Here is a 24,749-nt window from a genome sequence, read left to right as displayed (position 1 = left end):
GTGAGAAGGACTGGACCTGCATCTCTCTACCTCAGAACCCAGAGTGACTCCAAGGGCCAGCTGACTTGTCTCCTGTTTTCTGAGGCCTCAGAGACATAAATGACTTCCAACTAATCTGCATCTGTACCTGGACTCTGCCTGCTGTGAGTCTGCCCTGCCAAGTGGTGCCACCCCAGTCCTGGACATTTGGAAGTGAGGCCCAAGGTGTTTCTTCAGCCCACCCACACATCCTAATCTGAACTGGCACATCTTTGCTGTTGTGGGGATAGGAACCCGTGTATCTTCACCTTTGCGGGGATTGGAACCAGCGATCCTCGTCTCCGCATGGAGTGGGCATGGTGGCTTCGGAACCAGAGCACTGCCCTCAGAATCAACGTATCCTCTGCTACAGGAGCAGGGCCAATGCATCGCATTCAAGGCCATTGCATCTCCTTCAGAGCCAACACATCGCTGACTGAGCGTGGAGAAAACAGATGCATCTCCTTCTATTGCTGTCGCAGTCAGCCTGAACTCTTGACTTTGTCCCAGTCCAGAGTGTGCAGATTACCTTGATTGGCACTTCTTGCTTCTAAGCACTTTTCTACAGTTTATCCTTTAAAAATTAATATCTCAAGTTCTACTAATTGGATTTTTGTAATTTCGGTCTTGCTTTAAAAATTAAATTAAGTTCTCTTTTTCTAACCAGGTGTGGTATCATGTGGTATCTTTTTGTGTGGTGTTTTCACTGTTTTACTGTTTGAAGTGTTGCACAAATACTTTTTATTTTGCTTTTTAAGTTAAGCCTGATTGCTCTGTGCCAGGCTACCAGAGGGCCAGCACAGGTTAACCTAGGGTGTGTTTGTGACTTACTTACCCTGACAAGGATTGTGGTTCCTGCTTGATCATGGTGCATACCTCTGTCAACCAGAAACCTAATTTATAACAGCTGCCATCTCAAATCAAAGGCTGACTTCACTCGCATAATCTTGGTTTGAGAAACAATAACGATGAGACCCTTCTCCTTACAGTAATTTACTACATTTTCCATCAGACTATGCACATTTTCAGTCAAAGAGAGCAGAACAGCATGGTCTGTAAAAATAAAATCAAAGTCATTTTGTATATTGTCTGGGTTCATCAAGATTAAATTTACCTGGGTAATCTTCACTGTTGTATACAAATAGGCTAAATAAGGGTGGGGCGAGAAGGCAGCCTTGATGGAAACCAATGGGGATATGAAAGCTGTCAACATATGTATTAGATGGGTCATAGCAAATCTGTGCACTTATTCATGTGTGCAGACCTTTTAATGACTGTTTAAAGAATATCTTAGTTTAGTTCCATCAACCAGGTCACACGAAGACAAACATCAGCTAGAGTGGAATTCTTTTAGTGTACATTAGACAGGTCATACACTACAGTGTTGCCTGGTTCATAGTCCGTATTCCCTTCAGAAGAGTGCTTGCTGGTTGACACAAATGTTTTCTGCAGCAACCCAACACTCATACCTGTTGAGCAAACCTTGACTAAATATCTTGTCAACTCCGTTTAGTAAGGAAATTATTCTGTAGTTAGCTGGGTCCCTTGAGATTCCCTTTTTGTGCAAGGGTACTATGATTGTGGATTGCCATTATACTAGTATGGCATTTGATACCAATACTGCACTGAAAATGTTTGATAGCACTGCCATCCCTAATTTGGAATTGGCACAGGCATGTTGGAGAGGAAGAAATCAGGGCTAGAAGACCACCAGGAAATGTACTGTCAACAATCAAGGATGAGCTTGCTAGCAGAGAGGGACTAATTGAGATATGGTTAGAAGGATCAAAATGTGGCTTTCGCACTGCTGCAGTGAGGACATTAACCTGAGCATCTGCCTGTTCATTCTCACACTTAATCTTAAGGTCCCCTGCTATTCAAGTTTGTCCAAATGCTGCAGTGTATACTCACCCTCTCCTTCCTAATATGAAGCTGTATGTCCTCTGCTGGGAATACAGAAGGCAAGGATGTATATACAGTAAATGAAATACAGTTTTTCGTTGATTAGGTTTTTGACCCAATAAGGAAGAAGTCGATAACCAATTACGCTTTTAGCTTTGCTTTGGCTTTGTTGCCAGCCAGATGTCTTTCATATTTAGACCCTCCTGTGGTTAGTTGCCATTTTAACTTTTAGTTTTTGATGTTTTAAGCACTTTCAACAATGTATCAAGGCGGTTATTAAAGTTCCACATAGACCTTAGTGGAATTAATGCCCATGTACAACTTTTTCAGAAGGTCATCTCCATTATGTTGGACTTTATTTATTCTGTAAATTACCAGCTTCCATGAGTGTACTATTCTGAAACCCATGTAGCCAACAAAGAAAAGCTGAAATGGGCCAGTATGTAACACTATTGGCTTTGGTAATAATATTTAAAGTGATGATTTGATGACATCAAGATAGTATTACAATAGTGAGTAAACAACGGAGCGGAGTATTTGAAGGAAGATTCAAGATTGTTACCTATCCAATTAGCAGTTCACACTCCCCTTTTGCCCATCTTCAAAAATGACCCAGAAAATAAAAAGTTAGAGTGGGAATAAGGTAAACACAAAACAAAATTGCAAAGGCTACAAAAGTTGCAAACAAACAGGGAATCATAAGCCACAACAGTTCTCATCAACTTCTGCCAATTATGGGAGAAGGAGGACAAATAGATAATCAGTTCTAGGCAGTTAGGACAATATACCTCATCAATCATAAAAAAGTAGTTGTGCTCCTGTCTTAGCAAACTTTACCGCATACTAAGGCACTTTTGTTGTTCTGCAAGTACACTGGGAAGTGAACTGGCAGGTGACCAGTGAGCCAAAGGACCAACAGAAGGGCACAGCACATAACAGGTGCCACCTTCCTGTCCATATACTCCATTAGCTGCATGCCCACACCCCCACACCTGGCCCATATTGATCACCACTTGTTCCCCAGCCTAACTACTAGCAGCAGTGGGAGCAGGTTAGATCACAAGATAGGACCAGGGAGTCACAGGTCGCTGTGAAGGCTAGCAACTCTGGTGGGAGGGATCCTGGGTGAGCAAGGAGGAAGCCACAGTGAAGCAGGATAGCTGCAATAACGATGGAAGATGCAAATTGGAGGCTGTAGCAAGTCGGACTACGAAGAAGCTAATGGCATGACCAGAGCTCAACACTGAGAGCCAACGTCATGCAGCATGACTAGTGTAGGAGGAAGAGCATTTGTAGTGGTATTAGGAAAGTGTGGAGATGACTACCATTTATGTCATGAGTTACAGTTTTTGGCCAGGGTGAATTCAAACCGTTCTCTCTTAATGTTATTAGCTGGGCATCCCCACATGGGTCTGGAGGTTGACATGTGGAGACTAAGGCCCTCATTATGAACTTGGCAGTCGAGACTGCCATGCTAGTGGCAGCGGAAATTACCGCCACCGGCATGGCGGTCTCGACCGCCACATATTGAAGGCAGTGGGGAGCGCCAGAGGTGGCCTTCCACCACCGCCAGGCTACAGCCGAAAGGCAGTCTAACGATGGCGGAATTCTTCATCCGACAGGGCAGCACTGCAAGCAGCGCTGCCATGCGGATAAAGTACCCTTGTTCCGCCAGCCATTCCCTGGTGGGTTCACCCGCCAGGGAAATGGCTGGCAAGAGGGGTGCTCTGGGAGCCCCGGCATTGCCCATGCACTTGGCATGGGCAGTGCAGGGGCCCCCGTGCAGTGCCCAGTCGCACAGGTCAGTGATTTGAACGACAGGTGCTGCTGCACCCGCTGCACATCGGCAATGACGACGGCTCAATGTGGGCACATTGTTAAGATGCTTAATTTGTCGGTGAAGAGATGAAAACATCTGCGGTTACTATAAAGCTACTGGACTAATCTTTATTGATTACAAAAAAGAAAAAAAATCATCAAATCTATATCAAAACGTGCTTGCACATGTCTGATGTGATTCCTATTATACTTTGTTTTGGAATAGAATGTTCTTACTGATTACAAGATTATTCACAGTCCACCTGTTATAGTCCATTGTTATTGCAAAATCCAAAACGTGAATTTTTAAAATAAATGGTCCTAAAATCTGCAGAGGCTGGAAGATTGAAACAGACCTAAGGAACAGTTTACCAAAAGGGCTAAACCTGAGCAATGAGTGAAGTCTGCCTACTTATCACATGTAAAAGTCACCAAAGATGGAGACACTAGTTCACAGAAAAAGCATGTACAACTGAGACTGTTTTAGATGACCCATTCCATGTTTACAAAGTACATGGACCAGACATATAAACTTGTTTCAAATTACAATGGTCTTGCATTCATGTTTAAACCAGTTTATTACTTCAAAACAGGAGAGGAGAGAAAGAAACAAGATTTTTTAGAACACATTTTCATGCATTGATTTTCCCTTAGTTCTTACCAGACAGGCTGAATGGAATTTCTTTTTGCATTTTCTGCAGGCTTTCTTAGGAAGAGAATAATTGGATCCATGAATAACTGAGAAACAGATCATACAGTCTTCTACACCCTCAAACCTCTTATCAACATTGTGCTTCCATAAAGCTAGTCCTTCCATGATGCTTCCATTCTGTCAACCAAATAAAGCAAACATGTGTTATATCTTTCAAGGTGAATGAAACATTATGGCATCTCTTAAATAAAAGATAATACATTTTTAAAACATTTAGGGGGTGAGTCTAACCCTGACGGGCGGCGGAGGCCGCCCGCCAGAGTTCCCCCCTCCAGAACACCGCTCCGCGGTCATTAGACCACTGCGGTGATTCTGGCTTTTGAACTGGGCTGGCGGGCGGCCGCCAATAGGCCGCCCGCCAGCCCAGTGCAAAAGAGCCTTCCCACGAGGACGCCGGCTCAGAATTGAGCGGGCGGAGTGGGAAGGTGCGACGGGTGCAGTGGCACCCGTCGCGTATTTCAGTGTCTGCAAAGCAGACACTGAAATACAAAGTGGGGCCCTCTTACGGGGGCCCACGACAACCCAGGCCGCCATCCTGTTCCTGGCGGGAGAACCGCCAGGAACAGGATGGCGGTATGGGCTGTCAGAATCCCCATGGCACTGCGCCGCCATGGAGGATTCTAAAGGGCAGCGGAAAACCGGCGGGAGACCGCCGGTTTTCCGCATCTGACCGCGGCCAAACCGCCGCGGTCAGAATGCCCTGCGGGGCACCGCCAGCCTGTTGGCGGTGCTCCCGCCAACCCTGGCCCCGGCGGTCCATGACCGCCGGGGTCAGAATGACCCCCTTAATCACAAGTGCGTAAGGTCTGCCATGAATAATCACAAGGGGTGTACAAACATAGTATGGGGCTCTAAATTTAAGTAAACTGGACTACATATTTATCTATAAGTTATTTATAAATTTGTTCAGATTTCTCTGTAAACTTTGCAGTCAAACCGAGATGACTAGCTCATTTTAGAAGTTGAGAAATTTACAAACGTAATCAAAAAATGCTAGGAATGGCTAATACCAACCTGAGAAAACAAGCATTTGCAATGCAACGGGTCTCGCTTTTGCTCGTGTTAGAGCGGATAGCGTTGTAAACTCCTAACCCGACTTTTCACTGGTAATGAAACCTATCGGCAAAAGTGCATTTATGTACTAACCGGAAAAAGTGCAATTAACTGTGTAACAGGGTCGATATTATGTAAACCGCTCGACTTCTGCCAAGCGAGATCGAGCTGGGAAAATAGAGAAAAAGTAGTCCATGAGCCGGACAGAAAACAGCAAGCCTCGCATGTTTTCTGTACTTGTTCGATGCGCTCGAGGAGGGCTATCCACCAGAAAAGGCATGATGTATGCATGCCTTCCACTAATGAAATCAAGCAGATTCTAACAGGCAAGCCCACAAGCCAATGACAAACACTGACGTGATGTGGACAGGGCTCCGAGCCCTTTTTAATTACTAAAGCGTCTCGCTTAGCGAAACGCAAGTGCATGCGACGCAGGCTCGACCCTAAAAAACAGAGGGGCTTATTTACAAAGCTAATTTTGGTTGTAAATGTATGTTTAAAACAGAATTAACTTACCCACGCATGCTAGAATTGACAGGCAGAATGTCTTTTAATCTGCATAGATCATTTAAGAACCACTTTGTCATAGGGGTGGAGGTCCACTAGATATGGTCAAGTCTTTTCTCTATTTGGGTATTACACTCTTCAGAAACACATCCTGGAAACCTCACCTCGCTGAAGATCAGGCAAATTACGGGAACTCTCTACAAAGAATATTGTTCTTCTCACTTGAGACAAATTATTCGGCCCTTCGAATTTACAAGGCCAAAGCTCTGGCCTCGGCCCTTCATGGGTCAGAACTGTGGGCATTCGTAACCTTGACTTGCTTGTAGAGAACAAATTTATTCCTAAACTTCTTTCTCTTACCCTAGTACTCCTTTCCATCCACTCTGCTATTACTTGGGCCTGAAATGTCTGGCAGAGGAAGTTAGGTTACACCCTTTGTTGTTCTGGAGGCGGTTGTGGACCACGCAAGAGCTAGCCCTTTAAGCACTAGCATTAAAAGACCCCACGGAGGAAGACTACTTCCACATAGTCCCCTGGCTCTTGCACATTAGAAAATCATCTCACGCTCTTGGGCTGATAGACTTTTGGGAACATCCTGCCTCCTCCCTCTTCCCACCCAAAAACGTACTTGAGTCACTCTTTTGGAAGACTGTAGCAATGACTGATACCAGGCAGGCTATCTCTGCCAGGCTCTTTAATGATGTCATTGCCTAAGCCTGTCAGCAAGCATGAGCCATTTTGGGACTTAGTGAATGTTCCCCTAGATCGAACGTTATACTTCCAGTTTTGCGTGGGTACCCTCCCGCTGAGATATTTTCCGCAAGGTGGACCCATGGGTCTTTGGTTGTCTGCCAAGCTTGCACCTGCTCCGCGGAGAGTGTTGCATATGTCTTTTCTGCCTGCCTGGGCTACGCCCGCCCTCGTTTCGTTTGGCTGGTTCCCATCTGCAGACGCATGGGTGTGCGCAACAATTGTTTAGCACTACGCATCTTGAGGTCCGTTTCTAGTCCCACATTTGTTGTCCCTCTGGCCAGATTTCTGGGAGCTTTGTGGAGAATTTGTAGAATGAAGTGTTAATTTACACAATATGTTACCTTTTTAATTATTCTGTATATATTGAATAATTTAGGTTTTTATTATCCTATGAAATTTAAAAGTTTGTATTTTATGCAACAGTTTTAATTATTTATTGTGTCTTTTGATGTTTATGTGTGCTTTTATGACCTATTCGGCCGAACTAAAGCTATTTTTGATTGACTGACAGGCAGCAAGTGTAAACCCATTTATGTGTACGCAGATATTCACCATGAGTGTGTAGTGCTCTGCACCCATAAATCCTACTCAAGACGTGGGCAGTAGCCATTCCACAATTAGTTGGACTAATCAGCCTGCCACCAGCCGACCTCAGGAAAACCCATGGACCTTTTTCTTGCTGCGCCTGCTCCAGCACCCTCAAGTACCACCCCATGATCCCGAACCAAGCTCGGACACCGACCTCAAGTGCATACTCCTCAACACACGCTACATGCGGTAGAAGTCTGGGTACCCCTCGACTCAACAGCCCCAGACGTCACCTTCTTCACAGAGACTTGGATCCCCTCCATCACCAGACAACTACAAAATCATCCACAAGGACAGAGCCAACCGGCCATAATCTACAAGAACAACCTCTGCCTGACTACCACTATCGAGTCGAAGTCTCAGTCAACTCACGAGCACCTACATTTCCAGATCCAGACCAACCCAAACGCCTCCCGATGTGGCACCCTCATCTACAGGACACTCGGACCCCGACCCCAGTTCTGCGCGGACATCGCCAACCTCGTCACCCCCCCAAGCACCCACCTCCTCCAACTACATCCTACTCTTCAACCTCAAATTCCACCTTGAAACCCACGATGACCTCAACACCTCAAACCTCCTTGGACAACCTTACAACTCTCTGCCTCAAACAGCTCATCAACATCCACACCCACAGAGCCAGACACATTCTCTTCAGGGGACATGATCACTATCTCGCGCACCTCCAAACACCATTGGACTGACCACAAGTGCATCCACTTTACCTACACAAAGAACACTGCATGCCACTACACCCCCTTCCCCGTCTTCCCGGCAGACACTGGGGCAAAGTCACGGGTGCACAGCTCACCAAAGCTCTCAACCACTCCCTCCCATGGACGCAGCAGACACAAATGAAGCTGCAAGCAACCTACATCTCTGGTGCTCAAACTGCGCCGACAACGTGGCCCCCCTAAGGAAAACAGCAGCGAATTGATAGAGCAAAACACTCAAGTGGTTTACGCCAGACCTACAGGAATTCAAGAGCTCCTGCAGACAACTGGAATGTAAATGGAGGATCAACAAATCAACCAAGAATCACACAGCCTACAAAAATGCAGTCACCACACACCACCAGAACATCAAAGTGGCACACCACCAGCACTCACAATAGCAAAGAGCTCTTCGCCATCATCAAAGAGTTCACAAAGCCCAAGGCTGACACCTCATCCATCCCTCCCTCCCAAGACCTGTGCAACAACCTCGCCACCTTCTCTCACCATGAGATCCAGGACATCTATATAGGCTTCAGGAACCAAAGACAACCAGCACCGATAACCGACATGGAACTAACACCTCACCAGATACTGAACCCATCACCAAGAGGACACCCAAAGACTGATAAACTCCATCCACTAGGGAGCACCCTTGGATCCATGTCCTCATCACATCCGCAACCTAGCCAGCGCCACCATAGCACCGGAGCTCTGTGAACCATCAACCTATCCTTCGAGTCTGCCACTTTCCCCTCAGACTGGAAACAAGCCAAAATCAGCCCGGCCCTCAAAAAACCCACCGCCGACCCTATGGAGCTTAAGAACTACAGACCCATCTCTCTACTTCCTTTCCCAGACAAGGTTACAGAGAAAGCCGTTAACCAGCAACTCACAAATTCCTCGAGACACACCGTTTCCTATACCTATACCAGTCCAGATTCGGAAGCAACCAGAACACTGAAACTGCACCCTTAGCAGCCACCGATGACATACGCATCATTCTGGACCGCGGCACCGACAATAACCAACTGATCCTCTCCCTGTCTGAGGACTCTGCTCAAGCCAAGAGGAATTTCCACAACAGGATGAGAACAGTCGCCGTCTGGATGGAGGCCCGCTGCCTCAAGCTCAACTCAGACAAGACAGAGATCCTCGTGATCAGCTCCATCCCTTCTGCCTTGAACAACTCCTGGTGGCCCACCGCTCTGGGTAACGCTCCTACCCCCAATGATCATGCACGCAAACTGGGCATCATCCTGGACTCTTTTCTATCGATGAGCCACCAAGTTAACGCTGTCTCTTCACCATGCTTCCATACCATTCGACTCCTGTGGAAGATTTTCAAATCGATTGTCCCCCAACACGAGGAAGACAGTCATCCACACACTCATCACCAGCAAACTAGACTACGGCAACGCACTTTATGCTAGCATCACCAAGAAATTTCGATGAAGACTACAAAGATTCCAGGATGCAGCAGCCAGACTCATCCTGCACATCCCCCAACACAGCCGCATCTCCTCCTACTTCTGAGATCTACACTGGCTCCCAGTCAACAAGCGCATCCATACAAACTCCTGAGCCACACCTTAAAGGCACTGCACAATCTAGGACCGGCATAACTCAATCACCACCTCGCCTTCTACGTACCTGTTGGAATTGGCCCTTCTGCAGGGCTATCCCCAGACTTTTTGCCTTCCTCCTTCTCTTTTTCTGACCTCATTTGTGCTGGTTTTTAGACTCTGCGCACTTTACCACTGCTAACCAATGCTAAAGTGCATATGCTCTCTCCCTTTAAACATGGTAACATTGGATCATACCCAATTGGACTATTTAATTTACTTAGAAGTCCTTAGTAATGTGCACTGTATGTGCCCAGGGCCTGTAGATTAAATGCTACTAGTGGTCCTACAGCACTAGTTGTGAAACCCACTTAAGTAGCCCCTTAACCTTGTCTCAGGCCTGCCATTGCAAGGCCTGTGTATGCAGTTTCACTGTCACTTCGACTTGGCATTTAAAAGTACTTGCCAAGCCTAAAACTCCCCTTTTTCTACATATAAGTCACCCCTAAGGTGTGCCCTAGGTAACCCCTAGAGCAGGGTGCTGTGCGGGTTAAAGGCAGGACATGTACCTGTGTAGTTTACATGTCCTGGTAGTGTAAAACCCCTAAATTTGTTTTTACACTACAGTGAGGCCTGCTCCCTTCATAGGCTAACATTGAGGCTGCCCTCATACATTGTTCAAGTGGTAGCTGCTGATCTGAAAGGAGTAGGAAGGTCATATTTAGTATGGCCAGAATGGTAATACAAAATCCTGCTGACTGGTGAAGTTGGATTTAATATTACTATTTTAGAAATGCCACTTTTAGAAAGTGAGCATTTCTCTGCACTTAAATCTTTCTGTGCCTTACAATCCATGTCTGGCTGGGTTTAGTTGACAGCTCCTTGTGCATTCACTCAGGAACACCCCAAACACAGGGTACTCAGCCTCACTTGCATACATCTGCATTTTGAATGGGTCTTCCTGGACTTGGAGGGTGGAGGGTCTGCTCCCTTGCTATGCTGCAGAAGTGCTCTCCAAGGGCTTGGATAGAGCTTGCCTCCTGTTCCCTGAAGTCTCAGGACCGAAAAAGACTTCTCTCTTGTAACTGGACTCCTTGTGCTGTGAAAAATTCAACGCACAGCTTGTTTCTCGGTGAAAAATTCTCTGCACGCCGGACAGGAAAGACGACCCTCGACTTCACGAGGAAAAGATCGACACGCCGCCTGCGGTGTGACCGGAACTTCGACGCACGGCCCGCCTGGACAACGGCGCCCGACTTCCAGAGGGGAAATCGACGCAGCGCCTGCCATGAGGGAGAAAATTTCACGCACAGCCCACTGGAACGACATGCAGCCGGACAACAAGCCCAGGATTCCACGCACAAACACCGGGCGTCTGAAAACCCGCGACCCACAGAGGAGACCTGTCCGCGCGACGGAAATCGACGCAACGTCTTCCCTGCGTGAAAAATAACGACGCAAGTCCATGTGTGAAGGGGCGAAATCGACGCACACACCATTTTCCACACATCTCCTCCTCTGTGACCCTTTGCGGAGATTTTTCACTCCAAACCAGGTACTTTGTGCTTGAAAGAGACTTTGTTTGCTTTTTAAAGACTTAAGACACTTTACATCACTTTCCAGTGATATCATTACAATCTCTTATTCCATCTTTTATCGTTTTGACCTGCAAATATCCAGATAAATATTATATATTTTTCTAAACACTGTGTGGTGTATTTTGTATGGCGGTACATTGTGCTATTACATGATTTATTGCACAAATACTTTACACATTGCCTTCTAAGCTAAGCCTGACTGCTCAGTGCCAAGCTACCAGAGGGTGGGCACAGGATAATTTGGATTGTGTGTGACTTACCCTGACTAGAGTGAGGGTCCTTGCTTGGACGGGGGTAACCTGACTGCCAACCAAAGACCCCATTTCTAACAGTACCCATCAGATATCTACGTTCCTTCCAGCTTGCCCTTGCAGCCTTCCCCAAGATCCAGAAAACTACAGCAGGAGGAAGATCCTTCTCCTACCTAGCAGCCTGGACATGGAACGGACTGCCTCTGAAGCTTAGGTACACCTCATCACTGAAGCAATTCATTAAGGACCTCAAGACCTGGCTCTTCGGCTGAGCAGCACGTCTACTTTCAGAGCCTTGAGACCCTATGGGTGATTAGTTGCGCTCTACAAACCCATGACTGATTCAAAAAAATTTAAACTCACAAACATGGGTGTTTGCTGACATGGACCAACTCTTCTCATTTCCCTTTCTACCCAGGAAAGGAGAGTAGATTTACTCTAACCAAGAGTTGATATAACGTCCCTTCCATGGCAGGTAGGGTAATATATAACCAATAGTTTTGGTGGGGGTGTTTGAGAACTGGTTTCTCCACAGGAAAAATATTTTCCCTGTTGGAGGGACCCAGAAAACCCTTCTATAAAGAACTCCCCAGAGTAGGTACAGGATCTAGCTGGGAAATTCCCAGGATTGCACATAGTACCCTGCACCAGGTGCAACTTTCCATGGATATAGCTTTGCACCCTTGTGAATTCCAGAACATTGTTCTGGTAGATAGTCTATCTAATCGCTGATTCCTCAGTTAGCATATTCCACATGTGTCAGACTGGGTCTAGAAAATGTTGACAATGCTCCTGCATGCCACCAGGGGACACTGTGCACCACCACACTGGGTCTGCAAGGCCCCAGAAATGACAGGCATATAAGCGCCAACCCTGCGCAATGACGTCACTGATGACGTTTCATCAGACTATCTGCGCCCCCAGATGCAAAGTACTAACAAATTGCTGGAACCAGTGCAGATCTATAACTTATGATCTTTTAAAATGCTAAAAAGCAGCCACTTAACTGAATGGGAAGGTGGGAAATAGACAACGAATTTGCTGTAAGACAGAGTATCCACCAGAAAGAGCATTACCAAAGATAAGTAACTCGTTCTTCTGATGAATACTTCTTCCCTCAGTAGCTTCACCTTTAGAATAAATACCAAAGTAGTAGCTCCCAAAGATGGAGGGCCTGTGGAGTGGACTCAGATAAAAAAATCCTGCAGGACTCAACGGACAAAATGTCCTTCCTATGGGACCTAGTTGTCAAAGCAGTAGTGCTTCACAACCATAAGCATCCATGCCAAATTGCTGCTTGGCTGATGTCAGGGACTGACACTCACTGTGCCAATGCAGAGCAGCAGCCTTAACCATGGTGGAATGGACTCTGTCCTTCTGGAATATGTTTTTGGTCACTGCAGAGTAGATCTTGGTGCAGAGCAACACCTACCTCAACAGACGCGTCTTTTGCACAGTTTTATCTTTCTTTGTCCTGGAGAACTGCACAAAAGTCTGAGCATCCACCCAATAGTCCTTGGTACAATTAGCGTAAAAGCTTAACACTCTTTTGGATTCCCTTCTTTCAAGGGGTGAGGATGGGCAAAGAACATAGAGAGTGATACCTTGCCCAAAGTGAAAAGGAATCATGACTTTAGGCTAGAAGTGATTGCAATGAGGAAGACAGTCTTAAGACTGGCTAGAAGGGTGAACATGTGAAAAAAGGTAGGACAAAGTTAAGGTCCCATTGTGGCATCACAAACAGTTAAGGAGGAAACATTTACTAAACCTCATCACAACAGGTGATTTAAACAAGGATGGTTGGTCTGATAAACAGAAAAAGGCCAAAGAATGGACAAATAACCTTTATTTGTGCTCACAGCAGGGCCTTGCTGGGTCAAAGACAAAAGAATCAACAGGAAATCTGACAGTTCAGCTTGGAAGGGGTCTGTCTTCCATTACCTGTGTAAATTGACTTAGTGGAAGCACTTCAGGTGGAAAATCAATTGCAGTTAACTGCTGCGTTCAATATCCACACATTGAGGAATAGACTGGGCAGGCTTGCATGAAGGACCCTGCCCTGCTGCTGCGACAGGAGAGCCTCTCAAAGTGGGTGCCTGATTAGAGGGCTGATACTCATGCCCAGAATTTCCAAGTACCATACTCTCCTGGGCCAATCCAGAGCCACAAGGATGATGTATTTCTGGTCATTCCTTATCTTTTTCAGAACTCGTAGTTGGAGAGCTGGGGCCAGGAAGGCATACAGGGAAATGCCATGTCTCATACCAGGTGGAATGCATATGCAAACAGTTGTTTCGGAATAAACTCCAATGAATGAAACCTTTGACACTGAGTTCAATGGCAGAAAAGATTTAGTCTGGGTCCTCCTCACTGCTGCGGAGATGTAGACACCATTTGTGATCTGACAGATGCTGCTGGCTGAGCTTGTCACCCTGGCATACAAGGACTCTGTCTGGTGATTCATGGTCAGGGAAATGACTTAAATGCTCCAGCCAGTTCCAAAGGTACAGGGCCTCATGGCATCTAACCCATGACCCCACCTTATTCTTCTTGTTGCAGTGCCACATGGCCTTGATGCCGTCAATGAGAATGTGCACCACTCTCCCCTCAATGAACGTCAGGAAGGCCTTCAATGCTGGACAAATGGCCTGCAACTCCTGCAGATTGATCGGGTCAGGTTTCTACCAGAGACCAAAGTCCTCTGATCTCCCCAACCTAACAGTGACACATCTGTCACCACAGGCATACTTTGGGTGGGAAAGGGGGAGGGACCCGCTGCAAGTCCAACTGCAACTGAGTAGCCACCACTGCAAATCATGTGCAGTTTCCTCATAAATCCTAATGCAATGTGACAAGTTTCCTTGGTGCTGGGCCCATCAGAACTTCAGATTCCACTGCAGAGCCAGCAAATGCCATCTGGCGTAGAAGACAAGGAGGTGGCAGGAGGCTAAAAGGCAAGGAAATCTCAAAGCTTCTCTCATCGAGACGCCAGAGCAAGGGTGAAACATCAGGATTATAGCTTGAATGTACTGGTGTCATTGCAATGGAAGGAAAGCCCTGAACTGTACTGTATCCAGGAGGACTGCAATGAAAGGAAGTCTGTGCACTGGAATCGGGTGCAACTTCAGCTCACTGATTGTGAACCCCAACAAAGTCATGAGGTTTGCCATAGTCTGGAAGAGGCTAGGATTAACTGTGGTGAGCATGTGTTCAACAGTCAGTTGTCGAGGTAGAGAATGGCACTCCCAACTTCAGAAGGTGTACTGACCACTGCCCACACTTTGGTGAATATCAGAGGGAGACCGGTGAGGCCAAGGGGGAGCACTGCAATGTGTAAATGCTCCTGACTGACCTTGAACCTCGGGTAACGCCTGGGAGACTGCACGACAAGCTTATGAAAATACGAGTCCGGTAGATCCAAAGATTCCATCTTCTATCCTGGGTCCAATGAGGTTAGAATATGGGCCAGTGTGAGCATCTTAAAATGATCTTTTCTAAGGAAGGCTTTCAAAGGCCAAACATCCAGTACAAAAAGAAGGCCTTTGTCCCTTTCTGCCACAAGGAAATATTAAGAATAGCAATACTCTCTTTCTGACTTTAGGACCTTCTTGATGGCTCCCTTGGAGAACAACTCTTGAATCTCCTGCAACAAAATGGAGAGCTGCCCTGCCAAAAATTGACTGGATGCTACAGAGGAATTGGGAGAGAGTCTGAGGGAGAGCGATGTGGTGGAGTACAAAGAGAAGGTAGAACATAACTATGCTAAACAATCTAAATTACACATTTGTCAGACATAATGGATCGTCACCCACAGATTGCCCCCCACAGGATAAGTACTCACTGCTAAAGGCAACCTAAGGCACCTTAGACACGGATGCCGCAAGTGAAAGGGACTAGAAGGACTGGTGTCCTTGCTGGCCTGTGCAATGTCTGTCAGACCTTTCTCCACGGCTTTGAAAGGACTGAGGCAATTGCCGGAGCAGTTGGGTTGATCGTGCAGTCTGTATGTCAATCCTCTTTAACAGCACCTAAATTACCAAAACTGGTGTGGGAAGTGCTTAGCAGGGGTCAGCAGTACCAGATATAACGCTGTAGCTCTATCATCTTTGAATCACTGAAGAGCAGAATTAGCCCTGTAGCGAAAGAGGTGAAAGCAGTCAAAGGGCATATCCATGAGGGAAGTTCCTGAAAAACCTGTAGAATGTATCCATGCATGGCAGTGTTGCACAACACTAGTGCCGACTGCTCTTCCAAACATCAGTAGTCATCTCCTGTCGTTAGTGCCTGAGACATTGGCACTGGTGTTGAGGAGTTGTGGCCTGGCGTGAATGCAGATACCAGAGTAGGCATCAGTACCAGAGTTGGCACTGAACCCTGAAATGGGACTCGTTGGGTCAGTTTGTGTTTGGGAGAGGTCCTGCCGCAGAAACCCAAATGGAGGTTCTTGCTGATCCTTGGGGCTAGAAGACATCTCAGAGGGAGCTGGTAAAGCACCAATGATCTGCAGCATGGCCTCTCTGAAGGATTGTAAATTCCTGCAGTTTTGCCGATGGCCAAAAGAATATGAGGCACATTGGGATCAAGTGGGGGAATATGCTCCATACTCAAGGACCCCGGAAGAGACCAACTAGTACTGTAATGCCTTCGCACCTTCTCCTTTTATTTTATTTTTTCCTATTACTTCAACCTAGACTTTGACCGTGAGGTGGACATTTCTCAAGACTGGCCCGGAAGTAGGACTGGGCCTATGCCTGTGATCTAGAGCGGCAAAAAAGCTTTAACTTTTTCTTGTGCTTAGTGACATACAGCTTCACCCCGGATCACTTTAGGGTGCCCACTTGTTACACTACTTTGAATCGTGGACGGAACCCAGAAACTACAGTCACACTTTGTACAAGTCTGTGATGACATCTTTTTCCAGATGTCCCGGCATGGCATGAAGCCTGTAATTTTAAGAGGGATATTGCACACTAACTCTTGTATTATTATTATTATTATTTTTTTTTTTCTACAAATAATTGAAAACCTGTCAAAAGCAGAGGTGGGGCTCCAGATCCATGTTGGAAGGGGCCTAAAGAAAGGAACTGACATCAGTGCACAACAGTGGCCTTATATGCGGCTCCGCCACGTCTTTTCCAGGAAAGTGTGGACCTGGTGTGGAGCCACAGGGTGCAATCTGGCAGCATGCAGGAGCATTGCTGAAAGCTTTCTGGATCCAATCTGGCACATAACGAATATTCTAAAGTTGAGGAATGTGCAGTTAGATGTATCTATCAGAATCTACACTTGCATGTATTTGTAAATCTAGTAGTCTAGATTTAAATCTTTCTTTGTGAATCAGGCCCAGTGTGTACACTAATTAAGGCTTGAGCAGACATGTGAAACAAAAATTCATATTGCCCTGTGACGTATGCAAACATCACCAAATGAGTGATACTTCAAGAAGACAGATATAATGTGAAAACATGGTCTGTGAATTTCTCCTTACACATCCTTTTTGCACTACTATGCACCACTCTTATCTACCCTTCCACCACACCCAATCATTAGCACTTAAGAATACCAAAATATAATGTGTGCATAAATTAATATATATGCAGATTAAAGCATACAGTTCAACTAACAGCAAAAGGATATTCTATCAAAGGTTAAATGGTAATCATATATCTTGAACACCATTACATCTTCAAAGAAGGTCTGCTTATTTACTGAAGAGTCTCTATAATATTACCACACAGTGGCATCCTATCTCCCAAAAAGTGCATTACTAGACATACCATTTCTGTCCTATCTTTAGGATGTGACATCATATTTCAAAAACATCCATCTTCTACCTAATAAGTGAGTACATCAGCATCTTTACAAAGCAATCTGTTCAGGAGGTCTGAAGAAATTATAATGTAACAGTAGCATCATATAATAAAATCGATTATTCAGCAAAGGTACAGCAGTATTGTATCCTTGGGTAGCGCACACAAAATATGTGGCAAATATTCCTGGAAGCACTCCTGCCACAGTTATGCAGCACTCTGACCCAGCAGGCTAATCCTCAGTGGCTCAAACATGGCATAACTAAAGAGAACTCCAATCAGGGTGATCTCCCTGGCACAAGTAAGCAACATTAGGCAGCTCTGGGGCATAAATCGGCAGCAGTCTGGCTCTTAATAGGCCATCTGCACAAAAATAGCATTCCTGTATTGAGCACCTAAGCAGCATTATGCTCCTAGGCAGTTCGCTGGCATCATTGAGCAGCACTCCATCTCTGGCCAGATCTACTGACAGAGCGAGCACCCGGAGTGGTGAGAATGCAAGCTGGCAGTACAGAGGAGAGGCCGGTGACTGCGACGCCCGGGATGTGCCCTCTGGCCTGAAGCTTCGGATGAGTGAAGGGAAGTCTATTTTCTGGGGCAAAGTAGTGTGGCAGGCCGCCAAGAAAGCCTGCTGCCATACTGACAGCTGTACGGTGAATGCTCTTGGGCCCACTTCATTGGCCTCTCGCAAATGGCCCTGGAGGTGGTCTCCAGACTGCCTCCATATCATCACAAGCACAGGCCGACAGAGTGAGCGCCCCACCGGGGAATGCAGTGAGCTGCAAGGGCAAAGTGAGGATTGTGAGAGGAGGCGGCCTGGAGCTCTATCGATGCAGCCTGGTGAAGGTAGCAGATGTGGGCTGGCCTCTTTACTGGGGGTTAGGAGGGGCTTGCTGGAGGCCCAGCCCTCTGGGGGTGTGGAGCGCAGAAATACCCTGGAGGTTCAGTGGGACCCCACCTCTAATGAAGGGACATTGTAGGTGCCTGGCTCGAGGGGACACCCTTAGAGTAGTTGTCTTCCCTGCTCTTCAGCTGGATACCATGGCTTATGGCTTGAATCTGGAGGTCTCCCCATCTGGCGCTGAGTTTTGATCAACCCCCTCCAGCTGTTGAAACATAGGGTGAACCAGGGCCTACCTGCCGCAGGGACTCGTACACTCGCCCTCTCCTGGCTCGGCTCTCCCGCACTGCAAGAATATACGAGCCCTGCCCCACGGATCTTTGAAACGTCCTTGAGGGGCCTTTTGCAGAGAACTGAATCCTCCTCCGCGAAGACCTAGCCTTCCAGGTGCCCCCCTACCCAGAGCTGAAACCAGGACCTACAGGATAAACTCAGGGTGCTGACTTAAGTCAGGCATAGCCTGGACCATTTGAAGCTTCCTACCCGCTCCTAGCTCTAGATATCGAGCCTGCTTCAGCGCCTCACCTCCTTGCTATGCCAAGGGGCAAAGCTACCAAAGACAGCTCAGCCATCTCCCTCTGGTCTAAATCCTCAACAGACATAAGCGGCAACGGCGAATCGTCCTCAAAGGCCCTATGGGCTCCCATCGCCCACACCATCACTCAGGACAATAAGAAGAAATTCCTGAACAACATTTGTCTTGAGAGTGACTCACTCAAAACAGACATTAAAAACTGCATTCAGGATCTTTGCAAGGATTTTACTGCCATGGACACAAGAGTATATGATCTGGAGCGAAAAATGCACTTACCCGTATAAGACCAAGAGATGCTCAGGTGCCGCATGGTCACTCTAGAGGAACAGCAGATTGAACTACAGGCCAAGCAGGAGGACCTATAGAACCACAGCCGCCGAAAAAACATATGCATCCGAGGGTTCCCCAGTGTGCAGAGGGGAAGGACATCATGGTTTTTAGTAAATACCATCATCTGGACATCAGGGAAGGACTGGAGGACCGACCAACCTTTGATCCAAGATAGGTCGCACTGCATCTCAGCCATGGCAAGCCACCCTGATGGCATCCCGACATTCTCACCAGAGTCCATTTCTTCCAGGCCAAAGAAGCTATCTTGAGGGCAGCACGGGTGAAGGCAGCTATTGTTTTCAGAGGTCATGTGGTGCAATTTGTTCAGGACTTCTCCTCATTGTTTCTTAAAAATAAGGGGAGATTTCAAGTCTGTCACAGAAAGGCGGCACCACCAGGAGCTCAAGTACCAATTTGCGCACCCCTTGGGGCTTCTTTTCCAATGGAATGGCAAGCATAGACTGGTGAGGTCTCTGGCAGAGGCCAAATTATGCTGGGCCTACCTCAAGAGTTCCCTAAATGGGAACCATTTCCCAACACCTGAGAGACCAGATGGTTGACGTTTTGTTTGGTATACGGTCGGGGGCTGCGACCCTGAATGAAACCCCAAAGGCAGAGTCCTACATGCAGCTAAAGAGGAAATTATTTTGCACTTGCACAATATGACAAGGGAATCCTCACAGACCTTCATCAATAACGTGATCAACACCAAGTATTAATTGCATTGGACAATAAGGCACTTTTGGAGTATATCAGCATACTGAACTTTCTTCTTTTTTTAGCAGGGTCCACGAACATAGGGACAGATTTTTTCAATTTCTTTTTACTTGATTGCTTTCACTGATCTTACATACTCTTGTCTACCACTTCCCTGGTCCTGGCCTTAGTGCTGCTGTCCTGATCTCACCCCCCTTACTAGGCTTTACTCTCATTCGTCCGTTGATGGAGAAGTCCATCACGTTGGGTTCAGTTCGCCCCTTCAAGTTGTCTTCGCTTAGACCATTCCTTTTCATCCTCCTAGCTGTCTGCCTACTGGAACTGGGACTAGAGGGGGGAAATGCAGGTAACAAAGCCTTTACGTCACGCTCGGTTGGGGGTCAAAGCTCCTATCACACTTTAAACACCCATCCCCTATAGGTCATGGGGACCCTGACCAACAGTAACCTCCGGTCCCTTAATGTCTGAGGGCTCAACGCCCCTAGTACATGTAGGAAAATATGGAGCTATTTTCTCCAACAAGATGCCAATATTATTTTTCTGAAAGAGACACAACTGCTTAGGGAAGACTGCCAGCAAATGCTTCACTGCGGATACCCTTGCCAACATTGGGCATACAATGATTCTAAAGCCCTACATGTTGGTAACCTATTTAAAAAGGGCTTCTATTCTAAGCTAATAAAATTCTCATGGGACCCTGGTGGGTGGTATCTGACATTTACAGTCGAGAGGGGGTGGGACCATTCTCACCTTCCTTAATCTAAACGGCCCGAACTAAGCACAAGATTTGTTCTTTCGAAAAGTGCTCAAGGACCAACTAGGTACTGCCAAGGGGGATCTGATAGTGAGAGGAAATTTTAATATTTTCTGGGACCCCAAACTAGACAGGAATACGACACACTTTAAGGACACAGGAGCAGATGATGTCCCACGCAAAGCTCATGGTTAGAGGAAAATGGCGCTGCCCGGAACCAGGAGGGCCCTGGTGGACTCTACCCAGGAGGGGGTGCCAGAGGGCGGTCTCAGTGACTCGGAGAGCCCTCAGAAGACCAAGCAGCACACATAGGAGTCCCACAGCACGAGGACAAAGCAGGTACAAAAGGAGGCCCACACATCACTATAACAAAGGGTCCTACGCCACCGGAGAACCACGCAGGATGCTGTGCGTCGCAGGATAGAGTGCTGGTGACTGGGGCTGCATGGTGTACGAAGAACTTAGTGGAAGGATGCCAAAAAGCCTTGGCAACTGCAAAACATGCAGTGCACATGGGTACTGTCTTGCGTGGTGAGGCAAGCCCTTACCTCCACCAAAGTTGGACAGTAGGACATCAGGGCTGTCGCGACCACTTCAATCCACCACCTGTGACGCTGGATCCACACACTTAGTCAGGAGAGGGGACACACGCCACCGGTCGTCGCTGCAGTGACTCCTGCACTTCAAGGGAGATTCCTTCATTCTTGTGGTGCAGGCTGAAGACAGGCTGTCTTCAGAGGATGCACGACCTAGAAACAGTTGCTGACAGGAGCTGAAGATACAATGTTGCAGAAATTGTCTTTGCTTCTTTGATGCAGTTTGTAGAATTCCTGGAGGGTCTAGATGGAGTTTATTCAGTAAGTATGTGAAGTAAAGGTTGCAGAGGATTCCTGCTGGAGTCTTGCAATCTGAATCTGAAGAACCATCCAAGAGAAACACCCTAAATAGCCCTGAAAGGGGAACTGGTCAGCTAAACATATAAGCACCTTCCAGGGGAAGGCTCTGACGTCACCTGCTGGCACTGGCCACTCAGATGCTCCCAGAGTTCCCTGCCAACTTGGAATCCAAGATGGCAAAACCCAGCGACTCTCTGGAGGAGCTCTGAGTACCACCCCTGGGTTGGTGATGGACAGGGGAGGGGTCACTCCCCTTTCCTTTGTTCAGTTTCGCACAATTGCAGGGACTGGGGGTTCCTGAACTGGTGTAGACTGGATTATGCAAGGAGGGCCCAAAATGTGCCCTTCAAAGCATTTCCAGTGGCTGGAGGATGCTACCCCTCCCAAGCCTGTAAAACCTATTTCCAAAGAGAGAGGGTGTACCAACCCTCTCCAAAAGGAAATCCTTTGTTCTGCCTTCTTGGGCTTGAGCTGCTAAAGCAACAGGAGGGCAGAAATCTGTCTGAGAGGTGGCAGCACTTGGGGCTCCCTGGAAAACCTCAGACGGCTGGAATGGTAATAGTCTCTAAGGAGCCCCCAGAGTCCATGGAATCATACAACCAATGCTTTCAAATGCCTTGGGGTATGATTCCAACATGTTTGATACCAAACATGCCTATGTTCCGAGTTACCATTATGTAGCTGGACACAGGTAGTGACCTATGTTCAGTACACGAGTAAAATGGCATCCCTGCACTCACGGAATTCGGCAAAATGGTCCTGGAGGTCATGGGGGCACCTCTGCTAGTGCTGGGGTGCCCTCACACACAGGTACTCTGCTGGAGGGCCTGCTATAGGGTTGACTTATAAGTGACCTGGTGCAGTGTAAATGGCAGTGAAGGCATGCATGCACCTTTTCACTCAGGCTGCAATGGCAGTCCTGCAAAACCCTTAGCATGGGCTCCCTATGGGAGGCAAAAGATATGCTGCAATCCATAGGGATCCCCTGGGACGCCAATGCCCTGGGTACCTCAGTACCATATACTAGGGACTTATAAGTGGGCACCAGTAGGCCAATTGTGGGTGAAATACTGAGTTACCAGTATGCAATAACCATAATGGCAGCATAACTACTGGGGTCCTGATTAGCAGGATCCCAGTAGACACAGTCAAACATACTGACAAACAGGCCAAAAGTGGGGGTAACCTTGCTAGAAAGAGGCCACTTTCCTACAGTTCCTATGTCCGGCTGCTGAACAAAGACCCTCCGCCTTTCCTCCACAGGACCAGTGGTGTAACAAGATTTGAGGTGGGCCCCCTGCACAGTACATGGTTTCCTCTCTCCTCCGGACTCACTCAAGAGGTCTCAGACCAGGGTACTGTGCTGAGGGCCCTCCCGGAGCTCGGGCTTGCCCGCACCGTGGGGGCTGCGAGGGCCTATGTTATGCCTGTGCATAGGCTTCTCTCTCCAGGAGTGTGGGAAGGTGATACATAGTGGGCTCTATCACCCTGACAAGCAGAGAATAAGCGCAGACATAGTGGTTTATTTGAATTCACTCTGCCCGTATGCTTAAGGGTGCCCTCCTGCACTCTTTCATGAAAATCTTCTCTGCTATCGACTTGTAACACGCCTATTTAACAGCTTGTTGATTCCCTTGCAGGTTATGTCAGCGACACATTGTACGGGTGACCGTATACAACAAATTTGCTTCCGAATCGACACATTTGTAGCGATATTAGTGTAAGTTGCTATATTGCCCTTGAAAAGAACAATAAACCGATTTTAGCAACAAAAACAAAAAACAGTAGTGTACAGAATCCCGGCTACCGTGAGGTGATTTGGTAATCTTGGAAAACTGAAAGGTGCATTGCAGCTACTCAATTAAAACTATCTAGCTATTCAATAGGAGGCTATAGGTTCTTAGTTTCTACAGAATTACTGGAGCCTAATAATTGTAATCTAATCAGATAAATATATATCATAAATAAAGGGTATACAGTGTAATTAAATTAACTTTATTACATTATTTGTATTGTAACCTAGCTCATTAATTTCAAGTTCCCCCCTCACTTATACAACTAACACAACTGTTAAAATATTACCTCCAGCGAGAACTAGCAGCCTCTGAGAAAAAGCACATGTACAATATATATACAACATTGCGCTTGGCAGAACACATGTTGGGTTTCAATGTTTTCCTTCACACAAAAGCCATTTTTCTCAAAAGCTATTAGCCAAGTTTTCAGTGAATGTTAGTTTGGCGCGTATTTTTTATTCACCGCGAGTGTAAGGGACAAATTATTTCCTGACATTACACAGTAACTCACTACTGTTGTGCTCTAGCGTGTTTATTATTTGAATGTTACAAAAGAGGCCACTTTAGGTTCACCATTCGAAGAAACTTCAACAGCTTAAAAACAGAAAGTGTATAATCTGTGCAGGTTCTCAAAAAGCTGATTGCACAGAAACATCTGCTTCGATGGCGTCATCATATAAAATGAATTGGCTTAACCAGTAAAACACAACTTTTGAATAAGCAAGAAGGGGCCCAATCAAATGTGAAGTGTTCACCTGAATATGTGTACTTATTTTATATTTGCTTTTTTCAGTACATTGTGTTAGAACTTGAAATTACAGCAAAAACTTTTAAAAACCTCGTTATTACAAACACTAAATCATTCTCTACAATCGTTGTGAACGCAGCTATATTTTCTTGTTTTAAGGGAAAAAAAATATTTTCAGTAAATATCAAAGGCATGTTATCTGTATAATATTTCTTTTGGTCAGCATTTGGCGTCCCCCCTGGGATCACTTGAGGCCCCCCAGTTTGAAGACCTCTGGTCTAGTGGATCCTCGACTTGCAGATTCCTCATCAACTGAATCATGGAAGACACAGATAAGATCCGTAATTTTTTGACAGACCTCCTGCACCACTAGGTAACGCCTCCCCATGCTTTTTCCCAACCTCTGGGGCAGAGAAAAGGCTGACGAAACTGCAATACATGAAACTAGATCAGGATCTCATCATGAAAAATGCAGAACCAGTCCTCAGATAAGGGTGGTCGGAGGTACTGGGAGGAATCTGCAAGCAGACAGAGTATCTACCAGAAAGACTGTTACAGAAGGTAAATAACTTGCTTTTCTGATCGATACGTCTATGAGCAGATTTCTCATCTCTTGAATCTGTACCAAAGCAGTACCTGCCCAGCGATGCATTTGAGGAAAGAAGCAAACCACGAAGTTCTACAATCACAGTTTGGCAAAATGGCCATCTCGGTTAAAATCAGAATCCAGACAATAGCGTCTGGTGAAGCCGTGCAAAGACAACACTGGGTAACTGTCCAGCAT

General features: G+C 46.6%; 1 protein-coding gene across 1 annotated transcript in view; it reads right to left on the bottom strand.

Annotated features, from left to right (window-relative positions):
* Positions 1 to 24,749, bottom strand: part of LTN1 (listerin E3 ubiquitin protein ligase 1) — a 488,777-nt gene that overhangs the window by 15,251 nt on the left and 448,777 nt on the right. The window contains exon 29 of the mRNA XM_069204077.1: positions 4,400 to 4,567. Within this exon, the coding sequence (XP_069060178.1) occupies positions 4,400 to 4,567 (168 nt within the window). The remainder of the gene's footprint in view (positions 1 to 4,399; positions 4,568 to 24,749) is intronic.

Source organism: Pleurodeles waltl, chromosome 8 (assembly GCF_031143425.1).
Source record: "Pleurodeles waltl isolate 20211129_DDA chromosome 8, aPleWal1.hap1.20221129, whole genome shotgun sequence".
NCBI lineage: Eukaryota > Metazoa > Chordata > Amphibia > Caudata > Salamandridae > Pleurodeles > Pleurodeles waltl.
The sequence above is the reverse complement of the archived record's forward strand: the minus strand, read 5'-3'. Positions and strand labels throughout refer to the sequence as shown.